This window comes from Glarea lozoyensis (genome assembly GCF_000409485.1).
Source record: "Glarea lozoyensis ATCC 20868 chromosome Unknown GLAREA7, whole genome shotgun sequence".
Lineage (NCBI taxonomy): Eukaryota > Fungi > Ascomycota > Leotiomycetes > Helotiales > Helotiaceae > Glarea > Glarea lozoyensis.
Genome location: NW_007361002.1, coordinates 1,686,649 through 1,708,320, shown reverse-complemented (window position 1 = coordinate 1,708,320; position 21,672 = coordinate 1,686,649). Strand labels below are relative to the sequence as shown.

The window sequence follows — 21,672 nt, the reverse complement described above, 5'->3', positions numbered from 1 at the left end:
AGCGGGTGATGGGTTGAGGTTTAGATAGCTTTGACATAATTCAATTTAAGAGATGCTCTTTTGTTTTCCTGATCTATATTTTGGGTTTTTAATGCTTGTAGTGAGATGTCGTGACGAATTTCATTTCCAGAAAAGAAAAATCGTATCACGAGTTGACAAAGCATTACTGAAAGAAAATGGTCAACACCAGGTGAAGTATATCTTTCCTGATATTCGACCAAAAAAACTCAAAGGCTCTCCCGCAAAATCAGAGCCAAAGTTGTCTTCAAACTTGACGAGCCATCATCTTTGATTCATATTGTTCCTAGGAAAAACTGATTTCTCAATTCAGTCTGCATTACACTTTTGCTAGATCACTCGGTTTTCAACATCACTAGATGAACTACTGCTGAAAAGCTGTTGATGTAGATTCTCCTGTCATATTATCTCTGTCATCAGTTCTAGAGTTGTAGGTTAGGACACATTTTCAAGAAGCCAGGCGCAGGTAGAGACTTGAGAGGGTACTGGAAAGAGTTTTTTATACAATCTGTACTTGAATGACCTGTTGGATAAGTCGGTTTCCAAATTCTAGGTGGATGAATCAACTGTTGACAATTCGTACCCTCACTATGAATCAGAAGGTCGCAAAACAGAATCACAATGGTCAGAAAATAATCCCATAGAAGAAGGGTATCATTGATATACAGTCATCGAAGAGGTATGAGTGGCTGTCGGAAAGATTTCTTTTATTCTCGAAACTCCTAGCAAGCCAAATGCAGCAAATCCCAACCGTTACCACAAACCAGTGATATAATGAATCTACTCATCGTCCTCTTCCTCGTCAGCCTCGATAGTGGTTTGTGCGATACCTGTAAAGTTTTGTTAGTAGAGCTCAATACCTTCGTTTCTGGTGTTCAGAGATAACTTACGGTCCAAATCACGCTGTCCAGATTGTGTGATACGACGGCCTCCCTTGTCCTCATCCTGCTCAAGGACACCAATCTTCTCAAGAGCTTGCATAACCTTACGGTCTACGCTGCCAGAGGCATCGACGTGATGCGATGGGCGGGAGCCACGGTTGCGGGTTGAGCCGTGAACTTTTCGTAGACGTCCAACACCAACAGTCTTGCGCATGTAGACATGACGAGCGATAGCAGCGGCACGGACGTAGAACCAATCGATGGATTGAGGTGGGAGCTCCTTTGCTGGGCCGGTCTTGACGGTATCAACCCAACCTTGTAACGAAAACGTCAGTACTCGATGAATACAATAACGATGAGGGGAACTGAAATAAAAGCGCAATTTCATACCTGGAATAGGAAGCTTTCCCTGTCTCTTCAAGAAAGCAGCATATGCCTCGATGAACTTTTGCGCCTGCATTACACCCCTCGAATCAGCATGGTTCCGTCAGCAGAGGTCTTTACGACCCCCTCGCGCCTGCTCAAGTATGTGTTCTTCGAGAGATCGAGGAAGGCTGTGGTAGAGGAAAGATTTCGCAGTATTTTGGTTTTCGAGCTCATCTTCCTTGCCATCCCATTGTCCACTTTGTGCCTATCCGTCGCGAAAGTTCAAGGCGCATATATACTCACATCAACGTCGCGAACAGAAACTCCTCCGGCCATTTTTGCGGTGGCTTACGGTATTCGAGGTGGTCGGGTTCGAGAGAAATTGGTTGGGCGATGAAGATTGACGAAGTTCGAAATCGAATGTGAAAACCACAATTGTGTGGTGTGTGGGTCACTAAGCGAGCTTAAGTGTGTGGTCCGTGCTTCGCGCTTGAGACTTACTCGAGAACATCCATCAATGTTACTTGCCCAATTTCTCATGAAGGAAAACAATTTATAAGGTGATTTTTTTTCTCCATGAAACATTTCTGTCCTTGATTATTGGCGAGCAAGTATAATCTAACATCGTCGGATTTCAGAACTTTGGTGGCGGTAGTCACTAAAACCGCTTTCACTCCTGGTCATGATTGCTATACCTGCCTTACTCGTTATGAGAGGAACTATATTTGAGCAATGAAACTTCCAGCATTTCAAGTGTATTGAAAGAATTCTCGGAGAGCTAATAAACAAGACTACCACTAATTTGAAAAGATTGTGGACCTCGGATTGAGTTATAATATTTATTATTAGGTTTATGATTAAATGTGTACAGTATTGTTCTCAATCACTACTCTATCATATAGTTTGGCATCCCATCACCATTTTGTTTTCATCCCCAAATGATGATGAAGCTCACTTGTTTTGTTCTACCGATTGGTGTAATCGCCGATATCCCTGCGCCGTGCTATGCTATGCAGATGCCAATATAAAACAAATGAAATATGCGTCTGAAATCCAGGACTATGAGTGTCCTATCTTCTGTGTGCAGGTCTGTCCAGTGGTTCACCAGACTGTCCCCGTCTTGGTTGTTGTTGTAGTTCCAACGCTTCTTCTTCTGAAGGAGTTCTGACAAGGCTGACTCTTGCTAAAGGACTTCTGCCGCTACGTCTCTGACTGGTAGAAGCTGACTGAGGAACTGTCAAGGCGCCGTCATGCGATGACCCAGGTTCGTTTGGCAATCCATATCCGTCTACACTACCATTACGAGTGTAATCACGTTGTCGATGATCCGGCCTGTCTTGATAGGACTGAAACGATTCGACGGAGTCCTTGAATCCGCCCTTCGATAGCTCTGTTTCTGTGAGCTCATACACGTGTCCACCGTAGAACGGTTCTGTCATGTAAGCACCACCCGCAGCGCGCTGGCTTGCTTGAGCAATGGCATATTTCTTTTTGTCTTCCTCTCCCATAATACTTTCAACGCGCCTTGGCATATATACAGAGTTGGTGCTGCTCTGCGAATCAAAATTGCTGTCAAAGGAGTCCCGGGGGTGAATAGGCATTCTCGGCGGTCCACTCGTAGAAGGCCCTCCAATTCTTTGGCTGACGAGCGAGTCATTGTTTTGGAGATACCACCCACCAGGAAGTTTCTCTGCTGCTGCAAACCGTCCCTCGAGCTTGTCAGGTGGTTGCAGAGGAACACCAGTACGGACGAGTGCACTGCTCTGAGCATCCGCTGCCGGTTTGAAGGTCTCCGGAACGACGTTAAGATCGTCTCCCTGGGCGTCAGCCTTCTCAATTGCTTGTTGTGGAGTAGTAGACGCATCAGCAGAGCCCGCATCAGCTCTGGGCCCTCCCCATGTTCTTTGGCCAGCGGTAAAAATTCCATAGACCATATAATACCAATTGAAAAACGGATTGATGATAAACATGAGCGGATAGAGCCAGATCTTAAAACGCTTAAGCTTAGCACCAAAGTAGATCATCATCAGCCAGTTGAGGCCAAGTGATATTCCAATGAAACCGACGGGGAGATCCTTGATCTTTTTCGATGTGCTGATGATGGATATCAACATGATGAAGAAAAGAAGTGCTGTGGTTCGAATGGTATTTTGCATGAATCTGACCACAGCCAATATCGGATATCTCTTCCAAATTCGGATGTCCGTCAACATGCACACTTCGTTTGTGATAAATCCCAAGAACCATCGTCGACGCTGTTTAATCAAAGATCGATAGGTCTGGACAGCTTCGGTTTTACAAAATGCTGACGTACACATTTGGATCTGGTAACGTTTTTTGGCACCGATCATGAAAAGATGGGTCAGCCATCGATCTTCCCCTAGATGACACTTTCCATAATCGAAAAGATCCTCGCATTGTTCGGCTTTGTCCGCGAAATAGTATTTGGCCATCCTTCGGAATGCTGAGAATCGAAGCATAGTTAAGGCTCCTGGTAAACATGTAACAGAACCACACCCGGATTCCACCGTCCGCTCGAAGAGCTGACCATGTATATATTCCATGTCCTGAAGGAGAGTGATGAGACTGTGTTTCTTTGTCGTTGATGTGATGACACCCGTCATGGCCAACATATCCCGTGTGTTTCCTGGGCTCAACTCCATGTCATAGACAAAGTTCTGAAGGCATACTCGGTCCAAAATACAGTCTGAATCAATAAAAAGGATAAAGAGATTGTCGTTTCGTTTGAGGTATTCGGTATATACTTTGTCGATGAGCTTGAAAGTTGCTTTTTGGCAATGTCTCTTTCCTCCGTGAGGGAAACGAGACACCGTGATTCGGGCAGTTCGGTATGTTACGTCGATACTCTTCGGGTACGTATCGAGTGAAAGAGGGACACCGAGCTTTTCTATCGTGTTGAGATATAACTCGTCTTCTTGGTCGCCGTCGAAGGAGAGGAACACGTGAATACAGGAAGGTGGATAATCACAGTCGACGACGGAGTCTATGGCTGTTACTAGAATGTCCGGCTCCTCCTTGTAACATGGCATCACAATCACTACTTTTGGTGCCGAATGCTCATCCAGAACCTGCTTTATACGCTTGGTACGGCCTAGTTGGTGGGTGACCAGTTGATAGACGCAGAACAACCATGGAATCGTCAACAGCCCAGCAAAGGCCCAAAACCCGAACCACTGTAGAACGGAGACCAAAGAATCCGGGAAGTATTGAGTGATATGACTTGGCAAGGGTAACGTGACGACCATAATTGGAAGGAAAATGCATCTGAGCTGAATATTAGCACTCGTCCAAAAAGTGAAGAGCAGCGCTTTGTGCAAGTGTCACATACCTCAACCCCGTGAAGAGGGTAGCAATCACCACCGCTAGAACCTTCACTGTCCAGTGCTCTGCTTTTTGGTATACCTTGACTAAACAGTACATAAAGGCTGCCAACCAGAGAAACCACTCCAAGAAAGCGGCAAGCATTACAGAGCCGACGATGGCAGTATAGACTATCTGTAAAAAGCATCAGTACGTTGCGAACTATCATATGACAGTTGCTGAAGCGATGAATTGAGATCAAAACTTACATCCTTCGTCGGCCATGGTGATGTATCGTATTGAACCATGATGAAAAATAAATTATTGTACTCAAAAAAGAAGTTCTCGAGAACACAAAGCCCGCCGCCAATGCTCTCCAAGGAAAGGTCTCCTTCTTTTCAGACGTTCGAGGATGCGAGGATCCCTGCAGGATGCCGTGAAAGGGTCGGTTGGAAAATGTGTAACTGTGAGATCCAGGTCAGAACTGCATTTACCCTTTGAGATATGCCAGGTTGGCGAAGGCGCGACACGGTCTCTACTCACAAATAGACGCAGCTACTTCCTTCACCCGAAGCGCGCAAATTTCGTTTCGACAGATCGATAGGTGGTGTTGGCTCGAAATACTCCCCGGGTTGTACTAAGTCGCCTGACCTAAGCGGGCTTCATGCACAGGTTTAACCGTACAGTATTGTCGATCAATTGAGCCCGTCGGCAGACCTGGCCGAAGCGAAAGGGAAAGGTTGGCTCAAGTAGAGCTGGAACGCAAGATGCTGTTGGGGCACATCCAAGTCCCGGATGACATGCGCGATGGCGACCTGCAGATGAGGTGGTGTTCTCGTGGCTGCGGCGGTTTCGTTTGTTGCAATTACCACCACACGAAGGCTGCGGTGTTTCAGCGGAAGGCAGAAAGAGAGTTTATTGACGTAGATTAAATAATGGGCGAAACGAAGGGAGGTGCGGTGGTTGGGTCGACTGTTGAGCGAGCGAGTGGACTATTCACACCGTTGCTGGGGAAGACTGCGGCTGTCGAATGATTCGATGCAGATGCGGAAGATTCGGATTGGCAAGAAGGGCGTTATTAATTGCTAGGGAAGTGGCCAGCGGAGCAAGCTGAGGGGATGCAACAGGCAAGAGGAAGAAGAAAAGAAAAGGTGGAAGAGGTTGAAGAGGTTGAAGAGGTGAAAGAGGAAAGCAGGATGGAGAAAGCAAAGGCGAGGGAGGGTAGGTATGCAGTTTCTATGCTCGATGAGCGACGATCGTAGTCCGCACTCCGCACCGCACTGCTCGTAGTATGCAAATACGCAAACACTACGAGTACTTTGTAAAGTACATGCTTGCCGAAGCACGAAGCACATTATTCTGCCTTTCATTGCACGATTTCCTCTGATGGCCTCCACTTCCACTCCACTACACAGCATTGACCCGGTCCAAACGTCAACACATTAGTCGATGCACGCCCATTTTCGTGCTGCATGTACGAATGTGTGCTCTTCCGCCGGTCATCTAGGCTCGATTGGGCTCCATCATCTTCTCCGGGACGTGAACGTGGAGCGACAATACCGGCGGAGACTTGGCGACGTGGATCTGATATATGCCTGTGCAGGTAGTCGTAGGTCTTTTGTCTCCTTTATCAAACTCCACGAGGACTTGGTTTTCAAGCCATTCACCGCATGTCTGGCCATGATGAATTACTTTCCAAAATGATCATCACAGCATCTTGGCATGCAGCCGAATACTGTATTGTCAGTTTCGTCGTGTAAACCGGCGCTCGTTGAAGATAGCATCTCCAAGATACTAGCTGCATGCGTGAGGTAGATGCTTCGTACTTACGCGGGTTCCCTTGTGTTGATAGGATAGGCACAGTTCAAACACGACTAGTCAACCACATGTATTGCAGTAGTCGTTCGAAGAAATTTTGACAGTTTACCAACGCTCCGCTAGGATGATGCCCTTGAGGCTGCATTTGCTAAAACAATCGGAGCATGTTGCAAATTCGAGATATCATTTTCGTCCATCCTCAATGCAACCGACAACGCCTCCATGTTGCGTCAAACGATTTCTTCTGAGAACCTTTTCACCCGCATGAACCTGTTTTCGTACATGGCATCGTGTGGGTGTTGATGTATGGACGTAGATTGGTTGTGGGTGCAGGTGGTTTCTGGTCGGATGTCGAGTCGAGGTCGGACGTTGCTGTCCACGTCGCTAGGAAGCTGAGCTGCGGTCAAGCGGGTATGGTCCCCAGTCCGGCGTCGTTTCGCATCTGGCTAGCAAAAGGGCGGCGTCAAGGGGGCAGCGGCAGAGCCCATCTGCCATCCTGGTCAGTGGTCACCCATCGCCGCCACGTATCACCTCGATCGCCCCGTAGAGTGAGAGGGTCGAAACATCACGACGTTACGACAACGGCAACTACAACTACAACTGTAGTCCTCGAGACAATAGATCGTCCATCGTGGCTGTCATATCCTCACGACATATGGAAGTACTTGGTGAAGCAAAGGGACATGGCTACTCCGTACCAAAGGTTACAGTGACCAGCCCCAGTATACCAGATCTCATCCGAGCCAAGACGCCGGCTTCGATTCATGAATAACTGGTAGTTGAGATGGATACCGTCCATCTTCATGACCCAGCACCTCTCCAGTCCTCCGGGTCGGACCCTACAATAATCCCCTTTTTTCCGCAAATAAAATGGACCACGAAGACGCTACACCAGCTACGTTACGACTCGCCTGAGTCGCTCATCCTGTGTCTTTTCTACTTCTAGAACACAATTTTTATCATTCAGACATGTCCCTGGACTAGGCGGCTCTGCTGACTCGAGCAGACTGAATCATTCGAAGAACATGACTGTTAGCCTTCCTTGCATTAGAAAACTGCAACGAGTCTCAATCAAATCTGTTCGGAGATACGGCAGCTGGGTCAAGAATTCTACCAGCATGTTCTCTGCAATGGTCGTTTTCATAATTCGGGAATGAGGGCAAGCTTTGATAATAGTCACTTCGCAGACGCCTACACCAGTGAACAACGTATGCGTTCGAGAATCGAGACGTCTGGAAATGATTCGACCTGTTGGTCCTCTATCTCTTCGCGGTTGAGAATTCCTCATCCATCTAATACTGTACAGCCATTCATTCCTTTGACAGGTTGCAGTAAGAGCCGGATAGATCCCTAGACGCGGAAATGTCTATTCTGTCATGCTAGAAGCCTTTGCAAGACCAACAAAGGATCAATTCATCTATCCAGCGCAGCATCTGCTTACACCAAAATGAAAACATGTGTTGGTGTGCGCTGTTACTGTTGCTTCAAGCGGACAGAGGGTATCTAAGTCTCGGCCAGGATTTTAACCATCTCATCCAAGGCAGCCTCTGAGCTTACAAAAGAGAAAATTCGTTTCAAAAAGAAAACGAAACACAAACACAACCGTCTTCCTCGTTTGAAGATGCGCAAGACGCAAAATATCCAAGCGAGGGCTCACTTGGTGGCTGGACCATGTCGTGCATGCTGGACGTGCCCCACCTACGCATCTTCCACTGACGACGATCTCGACGTGGGTGGAGGGAGGGGGAGAAGTATTTTTGGAATCGACGAAATATGGGGGATTTGCATGGGCATGGCGAATGTGCGCATTGTGCAGAGCGAGAATTTCTTCTGATTTCTCCGATTTTGCTCAACAGGACAGGTCAGGATTATTTGTGAAAAGGGAGTTGTTACATTTTAGAAGTGAGGATACAAATTTGCTTTGCATCCTGGTACACGATAGTCGACTTAGCCTTTTCTAACTGTCTGATCGCGCCCACCACCTGGTCGCAATCGCGGACGACCCCTCGATTCATCACCCAAATCAATAACCCACAGACAATCAACCATTTCGCCATGCAATCAAGGAATCCATCCACCAAAACCCACGACCAAATCATCACTCGCCCCAAAAAGTCTCACTCCCCCGTTTCCCAGCTTCCTAATCCGCTGGATCACAAGTGATATCGAAAGTAATAACACGGCCCCTATTGCATATATCTCAATTCTCGGTTATATGTCCGGATTCTGATTCGTCCAATTTCAACGAACTCATGGGCGGTGACGACACGAGCACGAGGCGTGATGTGGCTGGGACGTGTTTGCACTGCATACCATACATGTTCTTGTCTGCTTTGAACGTCGTCCAGTCGATGGACTATGTTGAAGATGCAAGTCTCGCTATCAGAAGGAAATAATTCTTCTCTTCAGCTTTGATTGTCAGTTAGGTGTGTTTCGGCCTATTCTGTCTCGGCATATCTCGAGACGAAAATCTACCTTTAGGGTCTCACCGCCATCCACATGATGTAAAAAGAAAACATCTAGTCCCCTCACCGAGTTCATACCTATTGTCGTGTTCCAATCATATGCAACCCGTCAGATCTCACAGCAGCCATATCCCGAGTTCCTGGTTGGAAGACAGGATGACTGCATATCTGCAGGAACCATTTGAGGACCATTTCGAGCCCATATTGGTTATGGCGATAATGTGAAGGTCTTAGGTTGATTGATCGCGGCAGGGTCTCAAAAGGGTGGCAATTGCGAACGAGAATTAAAAAACGATTGTGAGTTCATCACTAACGACTAGTAACCATGTGTATGCCCTGGATCTTCAAAGACAACACAGATACACCGAGAACTGATGATTTTCTTACTTCACCCTCAACTCTTCTCTATCCTCCAAAATACTCTGACCTCCAACCACCTAAAATGACCAAACAATTTGCGTTTCTTCAAAGCCCCATCTAATCCACCCTCGCTGCGCATTGCTTCGCTAACTCGTCGACCAATCGCGAACGTGTGATGTGATTGAAGGTAGACGTCGATCGTGTTGCGGAAGTCAATCCCATCTCCGTCGTAACCGCAAGGCTCGGCGTTGGTAGGAAGACTAGAATGTGTGTAGTACTCGTGTGACGCTCGCCGACGAGATTTGAATGAAGTAGTGGTAGTAGTAATCTTTGATCTCAAAGAAATGTCCAAGAACAAGTCGATGTGACCGTGCGATACTGCTTTACATCAAGTCCTAATAGCCCAAGCAAAGGCGTATGATTAGCATGCGTCGTTCTTGTGATAATAAATACCGAAATGAGCAACTTCGAAACATCAAGAATGCTGGCTTAAGAACGAAAGGACTACATTTCATCTTTGCCACTAGCCACCATTCTTGATGCGTGTTCAGCCAACATTGCTTTCCTAGTAAGTTTTCCACCAGGACTTGCAGCCGTTGAAGAGGTCTTTCTGGGGAACGGCGGTCTATTGGCAAGTCTCGCAAGCCCGGCACTGGAAAGACTGGGTTGACTGATGGTTCTGCCAGAAACCTGTGCCGGCTGAGGAGACTTTTGATATCCGGATTTGGGGGGTTTAACATCTGGCACAGTGACTGAGGAATTCTTTTTGTAACCATACCAATCAACATCGCTCAGTTGCAACTTTCTCGCGCGTTGACCGCTACGATTATTGCTCGACTTATCAGGTCGAGCATTGGCAGCTGCTGCCTTCTCGAGTCCTATAGTAGTATTGTGAATATTGGGGTTATGTTGTAAGGGTCTAAGTTGTGTATCACCATCTTGCTCTTCTCCATCACGAAGATCGTATTTGAGAACGAGGCTTTTAATCCTCTGTTGCTCTTCACGTTCAGCAGCCTGTTGTGATTTCATTGCGACGGCTACGGTTGAGTCAGAGGGTAGAGCAACCGTCCGAGTCTAGCTAGACGTTAGCATTCACTGCATATAACCGACCGAGACATATATACCTGGGTTCTGTTGCCACGTTTGGTCAGAAGCGAGAATGCCATGGTCCCGCCAGATGGGGCATCGGCAACCGGAGCAGTCTCCTCGGTCCATGTGTCGTTTGCAGCGGATGTGTCCCTATCTTTACGTCTAATCGGGAGTGGCACATCAAAAGTCGATTTACGCTCGTGTTTTCTCGACTCTAAACTCTCAGCCATCATTTTCGCATACTCACGCTCGAAATCAGCTTCATCTTCGGGGTCAACCTGCTCTTCCTGTCTAGTAACCACAATCGACTCTTCCTCGGAATCGGTTGCAGAACGCATCGTATCGCCATTCGCGTCAGCCTAAGATATTAGTATGTGTCGTGCTCAGAAGAATAGAAGTATACGTACATCTGCTTCATCTTCAGATTCTGACTCTTCATCAAGCTCACCCTCTGCATCAACATCGGCAAGGCCTGCTTCAGCAGCATCGTCACCGAGACCATCGTCAGATGAGCCATCACTGTCAGCTTCATCTGGTTCAACAGTCTTATCCAGTCCGGCAGTCTTCTGATCTTGTGCCATGGCAAGCTGGAATGCACGGCTAGCTTCCTCCAAATTAGAGGCAAGTTTCCATTGAGGTCTAGTCAATGCGAAAACATCTTGAACAATAAACTCTATGTCCATTGGAAGTGTATCTTTCGTGTAGATGTAGTACTGCAGAAGTGTTAGTCACGAAGCAAAAAGGTTGGAGTCATCTTACTTGGAAGAAAGAGAGGAAGTAATCGAGTTTTTTGCCAGCAGCGCCACGATTGAAAAATATACCACAGGTCTCGAGGATATTGGCAACTAGACGGATCCGGAAGAAATCATCAGGCATATCAAAAGGATTGGTTCGACCTGGAATTGGAGGACCTCCTATGAGACAACGAGTTAGTGAGGATTCTCTCGGTAAGCAGTTATAGTATTGCGTACCATGGCCATAAGTCATGATTCGATACATGGTGTCAAATATGACTGGGTGGTCGACCATGCGGTAGTTGTACAACTCTCCCAGATATTTTACCTCTGCGAGACGTCTTTGATTGAACTTGAAGTCGTTCTGTTCGAGCCCAAGAACAATGTACTCGAGAAGATTATCAATAATGATGGTGACAAAATCCTGGTGATATCGGTAAAGGGCGCTGACAAGAATAGCAAGTAAATGAATATTGCCGTACTTGACTTTACCCGGTTTCGAGAACACTTTTTCCAGAATAGCGACAACCTGCCACATTATTAGAATGAATAGTAGGGGTATCTGATAAACTTACTTCTGTCTCTTCCCAGTGAAGGCGACGGATTTGCTTCAGGATCTTGGTATAGTTGCGATTGTTCATGTCGAGATATACTAGCTTCCGGATGAATAGATCAATAGGCGTTCTTTCCTTCTGCTGAATCGCTGCTCTGATAGGAGGGTCTACATAATACACGGCGTTCTCAATAAGCATACGCTCCTGTTGGCCGATATGCTGGACAGACTTTTTACGTTTTAAGGTCTCTAAGAACGATGTCATGCGAGGTGATGTTTCCGGGTTCCGTAGCAGATAGCGTCCACAATTCTCTAGCAGATTGCAGATGATTTCGATGTTCATTCGTGAGAAGTCATCTAAGCTGACCTTGAGGCAGTGGAAAATAACGTGCTCGGGGACGACGCCAAACTTCGTCAACTCAGCAAGATAGCGGATATTACCCAGTCTGGCTTGACCGAGAAACTCCTTCTCTTTGCGTCGTTGAAGACTACGGAACTCCTGATCGAGATGATCAACAAGACCCTTAGGGATGTCAAGCATATACTTGCCCAAGGTTGCGACAAGTCGGGAATAAGAAGAAAGAAGATCGCTACGGCCCTTAGGGATTTCTTGGACAGCTTTGATGAGGCGATTCCGGGAAGCTTTGGAATTGAGGAAGCAAAAGTCTATCGCAGCTTGGTCAACTAGATCTTTGTTGGTAAGATCTGGGAGACGAGCAAGTAATGCGTCAACCTGGGCACCAACAGTTTTGTTCGCGATGGCGGTAGACTGGTCTTCCTCAGCTGCCTTGGCCGCCAAGATAGCAGGGTCTACAGAGATAGATTCTGACACTTCAATCTTCTTCCCAACCTGTTCATCAGTATCGGCTTTTTTCTTTTTTCCGTCCTCGAGCATCATTCCTGGAACCTTGCCCTTGAGATCGACTAGGTTTTCGTAGAAGCGTCGCTCATCTTCATCCTCCCAGATACCAGCACCATCCCCTTCACCGCGTAGGTATTCTCCAGTCTTGACCAGGCCGATTCCTCCTGTGCCAGTAGCTGAGGCGTCCTCTGTATCTTTTAGTTCAGGCATTTCCCCGCCAATTGCATCTCCCAGTATTTGAGCATTCGAGATGAGTCGCTCCTGTGACTTAAGACCCTTCTCGTAACTTGCTTGTCGGTCTTCAAAGACTTGCCCCGATTTAACATAAGCTTCTGCATCTTTGCGGGCTTGTTTTGATATAGCTTTCTGGTCACGGATGATGTGGGCTTTGACATCTTCAAAGTATCGCTTCAGGATATTACGGAACCTCTCTTGGAGTTCAGGGGAAGCTAGAGGTGGTTCGTCAAGAATACTGTCAGTGGTAGTTGAATCGGCCATACAGTCCTCGTCCTCTTCTGTTGAACCTTCGGTGATGAGTGTTGCACCGTCCTCCTCAACAGTCTTTCTACCTTCTGCTCCAGCATCTTTGACTCCAAGTATATCCCACCCGAAAGCCTTGACAAAGATTACTAATAATGGCAAATTGGCATGGTCCCTATCATGGCCTAGCAGATCCTTCAGAACTTCCAGAGGAAACGGTTCTGCGCCGCCACCCTTTGCAGCACCATTGGCCTTAGATTTGCTATCTGATGCCTTCGCAGACGATCCCAAAAGTGACTCCTTACCTCTGGAGAGATCGTCTGGTCGACTGACATCATCAAGAGTCCTCAACACGCCTACCAGCCATAGCTCTGTTACAACTCGTAGCAGGACACGTTGGCGTGTGATGCGCTCCTTTTCCTCCTTCTCTCTAACATCCGCTGCAAGGGTTTTCAAAAGCGACTTTTCGGGAGTCGCAAGTCCCTTGCCCACCAGCCAACCAAGAAATTCTGTAAATTCGGTGGGGCCAAATCGTTGGTGTAAAGCGCTCACTATTTCTACTCCAGCTTCGATTTCGCCCGGCGACTTCAATCGGCAAAGCCCTTCATAACACGCTGATATGATTTCGGACAAGTATTTGTGCAGGCTAAGAGTTCGAATCTCCTGGACGAAGGTTCCTAAAGTGGCAGGCGAGATCGCGGTTCGGAGACGTTTAATAAAGGCAGTGTTCTTTTTGAGAGAAGAATCGAGGGACTTGTTAACTTGAAAAGCTCCTATCCAATGTATTAGCCAAATGCGCATATCACCACAACGGACGCGACTCGCCTTTCTCGCCATCCCAGGCTTTGCTGTTCAGTTCGCGCAATTCGCCTGTAGCCATGACATCAGCAAGAGGCCTCTTTTCACTTTTACAATATGCGCCAATACATACGCTTCCTCTTGCGATCCATAAGATCTCCCCAAGCCTACACAGGCCTGCTCGTGGCTGTCAAAGAAGTTTCGTGTCTCTTAAATTTCCTTGTGCCCCCACATTCGTGCCTTCAAGGACGCATTAAAGTCCGGTGAAAGTATGAGCGCGCAGAAGCAATGAAATGCATCTGAATATGTTGACAACTAACGGTAGACGTGGCAATGGGTGTTTCGAGTCCGAGACTGGTATCGGGAGACTGAGTCTCTTGTTTTGGCTGCCACAATTTGGAGTTGAAGGTTTAGTGAAGTAGCTCTCAGTTATCGATAAAGCACGCTTATTTTTAGTTTGAACTTCACCGGGACGTGATTGTGTCGCGTCTGCGCTTAGCACCACTACCTTTCTTTTCGGACCCAGATATTTCCCATACAGACACATTCGCCTTCCTCTGCTCTTATGGGACTCGCGAGGTCAAACACGACACCGAGTCATGGATGAGTGTGGTGCTTTGTCGCTTTCTGGTCAGCGTTCTTCGCAACCTTATATGAAACCAAAACAAGGTTTATCCGATTTTCTTGTGAAATAGAAATCCTTGATTTATGTTTCTTATTAAAGCAATGTTAGAGAGATCTTTATAATATCTGCATCATAATGCACAACAGTGATTTAAAATCATTATACAAATAAAAAACCATCGTAGACTTATAGCTAAATCAGTTAGTTACCTTTACCGAGACGTTGAACCCAACACGAATATACAATCGTCGAAGTTCGATGGCTTATGGCTGGGTGAATTAGGCTACGAAGTACTATTGTAACCAGACACATAGAAGAATCACATGATCTTTTCCTGATCGATACCTGTTTGGTACTTTTGCTCAAGCTTATACCTATGAAGGAGCTTGCGCATAACCTCGGAACCTTGGAATACCAAATATAAAGGGGCCGACCGATAACATGATCAGGAACACTAAAGTTGTCGTCTTCCTTACCACTGCGAGAAGTCGTTGAAGATATGGAGGAACGTTGAATGAGGCCCAATGCGCGTAGAAGGACGACGACTTGAACCCCTCACCTGTCCTGTCCACTTTGCTATTTAGCGAATCCACGACATCCGTGGATAGATGTGTGGAATATGGTCATCCCATGCTTAGGATATGTCACCATCGCCAGAAGTGCTTGGTTAGCGGTGGTAAACAACATAAAAAAAAACACGCTCTACCATTCATGGCAATCAAGATGTGCTGGCCGGATTCCACATCCTCGACGAGACCCCACGCCCTTCCTCAGCGAAACCTTTCTCACCGGATCTTGCGCGGCAGTCGACCTACCTTACCTCAGATGAAGTTTCCGCTAGTATCGTGGATTATTGAGCCGCAACATTTAGCTCGGGGGCCGACGTCTGCGAGTTTAGTTCCTCTGCCGTCGTCAGTTGTCGCATAGGAAAGCTCCAATTTCGTGATTGCTTCATGACGATATGCTCATAAGCTCGAGAGTAGTCCCATCGCATCGGTCTAATGAGACGACTCTGCCTCCTTCTAAAGACTCGGATGCCTGCCGAACTCAGAGAACAAACATACGCTGAAGCTGTATCAACCGGCTTTCCTATGGATCCTCTGGACTTGAGTCGAAGAAGCCGGTGAAGGTAATGCCTCGGTTCTGAAAAATATACGCTCATTATGCACTAGTATAAACATATCTGACTCTCAACCTGCCTCTCTGGTGCCCGTTGGTCCTGGCCGTACCAGCAACATTGACCATTCGAGCCGTTCGCTGGTGGTTTCGCAATGATGTTTTTGCTCCAAGGCAGCGCGTAGGCGACAACTTCGGTGGTACATTGCGGACAGCAGCCGGTCGTGTTCGAGATCTGGATGGAAGTCGGTTGGTTACGAAAGAGGCGGATTGTAGATCGCAAGCTTTCAGCTCATGTCGAGAAGAAGCAGAAATGGAGAAGGGATGGGGTGAGCTGCGAGCTGCGAGCATTTCTTCTGCCCTTGGCCTAGCGCGGAAAGATAACGGATTGTCCCACCGTGGGCCACACCACACTCGACTTTCGAACATAGCATTGACAAATCAAAGTCTTATCGACAACTGATGGTGTACGATTACCGTCCCAGGCAATGCTCCATCTCCAGCTCTCCACGATCTTTGTGCAGACCGGGACCACGTCTTTCTCTCGACCGATCGCCTCCATGCCGACTCTTGCAACCTGCCCAGGTGCGCGAAGAGTCGTGACCCAACCACTTCCGCGGATCTCGAAGGATACGTCCTTCCAAGTCCGCGCAGGTGCAAACTTCCACCTCAGACTCTACCCCGTCTCCTAGATGCGGATCTGAATTGGCTAAGTTGACTATTACTGTACAGGTACTGGTATATTTCCTCCTTCTCCTGGCCTGTCATATCTTTGTTGGCTTATTTTTGCTTTCTCCACGCATTTTATCTATCTTCTTTTCTTTGTGTAGTTCATACCTTTTGATAAATTTCCCTGGACTGCACCCTTCGACACCTTGTCATTGCTATTGCTCTACGTCCTTCACTTATCCAGATACCCTTTTCGCTGTGCCTCTGCATTTGGGTCAGTGGTATACTGTTGTATCCCTGGTTATTCCAATTATTCGTTCTGGGTTTCCCAAAGCGGGATATCTACCGCCATCGTTATGTCTACAGATACCTTGTCTGATTTAGCAAATCTCTCCGAGAATAACATAAAGGGTGTATCGTTCTCGACTCTTCCCGCGCGACTACCACCATCCCCTCCGAAATCTGCCTATAGTGGTAGCGAAACTTCAGACCAATCCGCACCAGTTTCAAGAAGGCCCAGTAACGCTCGATCACCAGACCGTTACGCTCTTCCACCACCATCCAGTGAACCTACCGCCGTTCTCTCAGAAGATATCAAAACACCAGATCATCATGTCCCTAGAGATCCCCGCTTGATTCGGTTGACAGGCATCCATCCCTTCAATGTCGAAGCTCCTTTGACTGCTCTTTACGATGAGGGCTTTTTGACCTCTCCAGAGCTATTCTACGTCAGGAATCATGGGGCTGTTCCACAAGTGGACGATGCTGCAATTCCGGACTGGGAGTTTACCATCGAGGGTCTTGTGCAGAATCCTATCCGGATGACACTGAAACAACTCATTGAGGAATATGAACAGATCACAGTGCCAATTACACTAGTGTGCGCAGGGAACCGCCGCAAGGAGCAGAATCAAGTGCGCAAATCGAAAGGTTTCTCGTGGGGAGCGGCAGGTGTTTCGACGGCTCTGTGGACCGGTGTTGCAATTGGCGACTTGATCAAGAGGGCACGCCCGTTGCGAGGAGCCAGGTATGTCTGTATGGAGGGCGCCGATAAATTGCCTAACGGTTACTACGGCACGTCACTGAAGTTGAACTGGGCGATGGACCCTAATAAGGGTATCATGTTAGCCCATAAGATGAACGGCGAGATGCTGCGGCCTGATCATGGTAAGCCCTTGAGGGTGGTTGTGCCGGGCCAGATTGGTGGGCGAAGCGTGAAATGGTTGAAGAAACTTATCATCACCGCTGCTCCCAGCGATAACTGGTATCACATTTATGATAATCGGGTTTTGCCAACTATGATAAGCCCCGAGCAGAGCGCCAACGAGCCAAAGTGGTGGACTGACGAGCGATACGCAATCTATGACCTAAGTACGAACAGCGCCACGGCCTACCCACAACACGAGGAGCAAATATGCTTGGTGAACGGACCACAAACTTACAAGGTCAGAGGGTATGCGTACGGTGGTGGGGGGAGAAGAGTGACGAGAGTTGAAGTGACGTTGGACAAGGGCAAATCATGGGCATTGGCGAACATTCGATACCATGAAGACGACTACCGGTATAACGTGGAGGAAAACGAGTACCTTTATGGTGGCAGACTGGATGTGGGATGGCGAGAGTCTTCCTTTACTTGGTGCTTTTGGGACATTGATATCAACGTTGCTGACATGGCATTCTCAAGCGACATTATGGTAAGAGGAATGGACGAAAGTATGAACGTTCAACCGAGAGATATGTACTGGAGTGTATTGGGAATGATGAACAATCCGTGGTACCGGATCACTATCGCTAAAGAGGGCAACTATTTACGGTTCGAACATCCCACGCAGCCTGCATTAATACCTGGAGGTTGGATGCAAAAGGTCAAGGACAAAGGCGGAAACTTGGCGAATGGGTTCTGGGGAGAGAAGATGGGTGGTGCTGATGAGGAGGAGGGAATAATCGAAGAAAAGACAGAGGTCAAAATGACCCAAGATGGACTCGACAATATTGTTACAATCGACGACTTAAGGAAACACGATACAGATACTGAGCCCTGGTTCGTTGTCAACGGCGAAGTATATGATGGAACTGCCTTTTTAGAAGGCCATCCGGGCGGTGCAACAAGTATCACAGGTGCCGCTGGTCAAGATGCCACGGACGAGTTCATGGCCATTCGTTAGTAGTCCTATTTACGGTTTTGTTGTTCTATACTAATTGATTGCAGACTCCGAGACCGCAAAAGCAATGATGACGAAGTACCACATCGGTACCCTCGATGAGGTATCCCGCAAAACGCTCGCCCAAGGTGAAGATACTTCTTCGGAATCAACAGAGTTACGGCCAGTCTTCCTTCAATCTAAAGCTTGGACGAAAGCTGTTCTTTCTACCAAGAAGAAAATCTCGGCAGATACCAGGATTTTCACTTTTACCTTGGAACACCCAGATCAGACCATCGGTCTTCCAATCGGCCAACATCTCATGCTCCGTCTTCGTGACCCTGTTACACGAGAAGCAATCATTCGCTCTTACACACCAATGTCCGAAGGATCCAGCAAGGGAACGTTGGACATCCTCATCAAGATATACTTCGACACCAAAGAACGCGCTGGTGGTAAAATGACAAAAGCACTCGACGCCATTCCTGTCGGCCACTTTGTCGACTTCAAAGGTCCCATCGGAAAATTCGAGTACCTCGGAGATGGAAATTGCACGATATCTGGAAAGCCTCGACACATTAAAAAGTTCATCATGATATGCGCTGGCTCGGGTATCACGCCTATCTTCCAAGTCCTCCGTGCTGTTCTCTCCAATGCTTCAGACCCCACGAAATGTCTTGTCCTCGATGGAAACAGACTTGAGGAAGATATCTTGTGCAAAGAAGAGATCGATTCACTCTGCGTTGGAAAGGAAGAGAGAGTCAAACTACTTTACACCTTGACGCAGCCCACGGAATCCTGGACAGGGACAAAAGGAAGAGTGGGCAAAGACCTACTGCAAAAGGAAATAGGCACTTATGAAGCGAAGAATGGCGAGGAATTGGTACTTATTTGTGGGCCTGAGACGTTGGAAAAGAGCGTTCACGGATTCTTGAATGATATGGGCTGGAAAGATGATGACTTGTTGTTCTTTTAATGATTTCACGACATGGTAAACTCTTGTACATTTGGTCTACGCTTAGGAATCAGTATTATATATACTAGGAGAGCGGCGTTTACGGGGACGCGGAACGTCTTTTGGGGTAGTGATAGGTTTGAGTGGGTTGAATAGCAACTGTTATCTTCATTTAGTGCAAAAGGTTGTTAGTGTTGAGACTTGGTCGGTGCATCTCCTCGGATGTAGTCGCTTAGTCGTGCCCGAGGAGAAATTCAACATACCTAATAGGTATCTCTCACACAGGTTTTCTTTGTAAGACAAAACATCTATCGGGTATGTGAGAATTATGGAGCCGACATGTCATACCTTGGCTATTAAAAATGACTGAAAATACGGCTTATGTTAACGTGGGACAGTGGGAGAATGTCTTTATTTCTATTTCCAACTGAGCCAGCCCTTCTTCTTTTGTTGTGTAGGTGGCTCTGATCCTTTGGTTTCTGGCTCCAATTTCTCTGCTTCTTTCTCACTAAAGTCCGCCACGACTTGTCTACCTGGATACTCGATGTAATTCCAGGCGGCATCGAAGAATAGAGGTTTTACGGGTATTGGCTCAAGCCTAGGGGGGTATGTAACGAGATTTTCCAGGTTCACAGGCTGCATTGGATATTCGTGAAGTCTTTCGACCAAAGGTGAAGTTGTGATAGAGTTGGAATCTAGGTCGTTGCTTCTGGCAAGATTTGAGAGCTCAACGAGGGCTCGGTAGCGTTGAACTTCCCCGCTGAGAAGGTCCTTCAGAAATGTGACTTCTCGGGAAGATATTGAGATATTTGGCGGAGCATCTGTTGAAGTGTCCATTGATGTGGATAGATATGAGTAAGCTACGTTGCATTTTTCGGCCGCGCGCGCAACAAGTGCGAGGGCATTTTTGAGGTTCGGGAGAAGAGCGTGAGATCGGGCAATAGAAAGGCATCTAGATTACTTGCGTTAGAAAAAAAAGTGGTCGGCTCAACATTCTCAAACTCACTTTAAGGCTGAGAAGTATGCGGCCTTCGCATTAATCTCCTCGATGAAGTCCGAATCAGCAGCTATACCTGGAAGCTCCTTGATTGAATCTAAGCTTTGGAGAATAGCGTCGTACAATACTACTTTCTCCCGTAGATGCGAAAGCTTTCGACCTGTGCCTTCTTCCTCTTTTGAATTCGACTTTTGGTGTTTGGTGTTGGCTGCTATAGAACTCTTAATGACTGCTCCATCTGACTCTCCGACCAACACTCGATTTCGTCCGATGCGCCAACTAATCATCTCGTAACTAACCGCCGTTCTTGTGATCTGTAGACTCTGCATTCGCTTGTCACCGGAACCAACTCTCTCACTAACTAGTTCATCTATTGCTTGTTTCGTGGCATCCACGGCATCCTGACTTAATATCAGAACGTCATCATAGGCGGCTCCCACATCCTTCGTATGGGCAGTGCTGGTGGACGTTAATGTATCCGACAATCGCTTGACCGCGGTTTGAACGGACCCAAGAGCAGCAGCGATGGCCGCATCTTCTAAGTCAACCGTTCGGGACCTCCAGGTGATGGTCTTAGGGGCTGCTTCAGCACCTGCCGCTTCATCTTTGACCTTTGTAGGGCGCGCGTTCAGTGCATTTGGATCTACCTCTTCAATCTGACTGACCAACTCTGAATCTGACGTTGGGAAATATTCTCGAGAGATAGCAGGTATAGCCTTTGTTCTAGGAATTCTCATTTGGTATGCGCCATATCTTATGCTCACATCGACCGGATCTGACAGGAGATCTTTGAATATTTCCGTTTTGGTTGTCGAATATAGTGAGTTGTATATGATCCTAGCTTCAGAATAGCTTCTTACGCAAAATTCCCAGCTCTGTTTTTCGAAATGCATAGCTCCATTCAAGGACGCAACATAAGCCCTGGCTTCAAGCACGTCCCGACCGGTTGCTCCAGTAGCTGACTGGTCCCTTAGTAGTAGAAACAGATCATTTGCATATACAGTAGCCTTATGGAGGCGAGATATTATGTGCGACCGAGTGGTGCCCGTAATTCCTTTTGTGTCCGTTGAATGTATTTCTCGCATTGACATTGCATGTGCCCACGCTCTCTCGGAGGTGAGAAGTAGGAGATGGATATGCCTAAGGTGTGTGATCAGTACACAAAGGCAGAGAGGCGAGCAGAATTGCATGGACGTACTCATGATTAGTTCTAATGTCAGTGACTGTCGGGGCGGCTTTGGCAGTGTACTTCGCGCGGGGTTTTGTTGCAATTCCCAGCTTCTTCCGTAGGTTATGAATTCGATTTGACAATTGGGTTCTGTAAGTGGAATAATCACCAAAGAGCTTTGCTTTCTCACGGCCAGAAACCACAAAGCTGGTGATATCCATGGCTTCGAAAACTTGCGACTATGCGAACGATATGT

At 47.2% G+C, this 21,672-nt stretch overlaps 5 protein-coding genes across 5 annotated transcripts; 1 reads left to right on the top strand and 4 right to left on the bottom strand.

Moving 5' to 3' along the window:
• Nucleotides 1-798: 798 nt before the first annotated feature.
• On the bottom strand, nucleotides 799-1,601 carry GLAREA_01733 (Winged helix DNA-binding protein; the record flags this gene model as incomplete). Its single annotated transcript, XM_008088949.1, has 4 exons — nucleotides 799-848; nucleotides 909-1,214; nucleotides 1,290-1,353; nucleotides 1,569-1,601. The coding sequence occupies 4 exons, from the start codon at nucleotides 1,599-1,601 to the stop codon at nucleotides 799-801; spliced, it is 453 nt and encodes a 150-aa protein (XP_008087140.1).
• A 734-nt stretch (nucleotides 1,602-2,335) lies between these two features.
• On the bottom strand, nucleotides 2,336-4,894 carry GLAREA_01732 (Nucleotide-diphospho-sugar transferase; the record flags this gene model as incomplete). Its single annotated transcript, XM_008088948.1, has 3 exons — nucleotides 2,336-4,550; nucleotides 4,615-4,781; nucleotides 4,856-4,894. The coding sequence occupies 3 exons, from the start codon at nucleotides 4,892-4,894 to the stop codon at nucleotides 2,336-2,338; spliced, it is 2,421 nt and encodes an 806-aa protein (XP_008087139.1).
• A 4,839-nt stretch (nucleotides 4,895-9,733) lies between these two features.
• Nucleotides 9,734-13,897, bottom strand: GLAREA_01731 (ARM repeat-containing protein; the record flags this gene model as incomplete). The annotated part of the gene is made up of 8 exons (XM_008088947.1): nucleotides 9,734-10,303; nucleotides 10,354-10,677; nucleotides 10,726-11,031; nucleotides 11,078-11,232; nucleotides 11,290-11,581; nucleotides 11,628-13,720; nucleotides 13,764-13,817; nucleotides 13,879-13,897. 8 exons carry the CDS (start codon nucleotides 13,895-13,897, stop codon nucleotides 9,734-9,736), a joined length of 3,813 nt encoding a protein of 1,270 aa, XP_008087138.1.
• Nucleotides 13,898-16,511: 2,614 nt separating this feature from the next.
• On the top strand, nucleotides 16,512-19,272 carry GLAREA_01730 (Oxidoreductase molybdopterin-binding protein; the record flags this gene model as incomplete). The annotated part of the gene is made up of 2 exons (XM_008088946.1): nucleotides 16,512-18,315; nucleotides 18,365-19,272. The coding sequence occupies 2 exons, from the start codon at nucleotides 16,512-16,514 to the stop codon at nucleotides 19,270-19,272; spliced, it is 2,712 nt and encodes a 903-aa protein (XP_008087137.1).
• A 396-nt stretch (nucleotides 19,273-19,668) lies between these two features.
• On the bottom strand, nucleotides 19,669-21,637 carry GLAREA_01729 (uncharacterized protein; the record flags this gene model as incomplete). Its single annotated transcript, XM_008088945.1, has 3 exons — nucleotides 19,669-20,203; nucleotides 20,258-21,388; nucleotides 21,447-21,637. 3 exons carry the CDS (start codon nucleotides 21,635-21,637, stop codon nucleotides 19,669-19,671), a joined length of 1,857 nt encoding a protein of 618 aa, XP_008087136.1.
• Nucleotides 21,638-21,672: the final 35 nt, after the last annotated feature.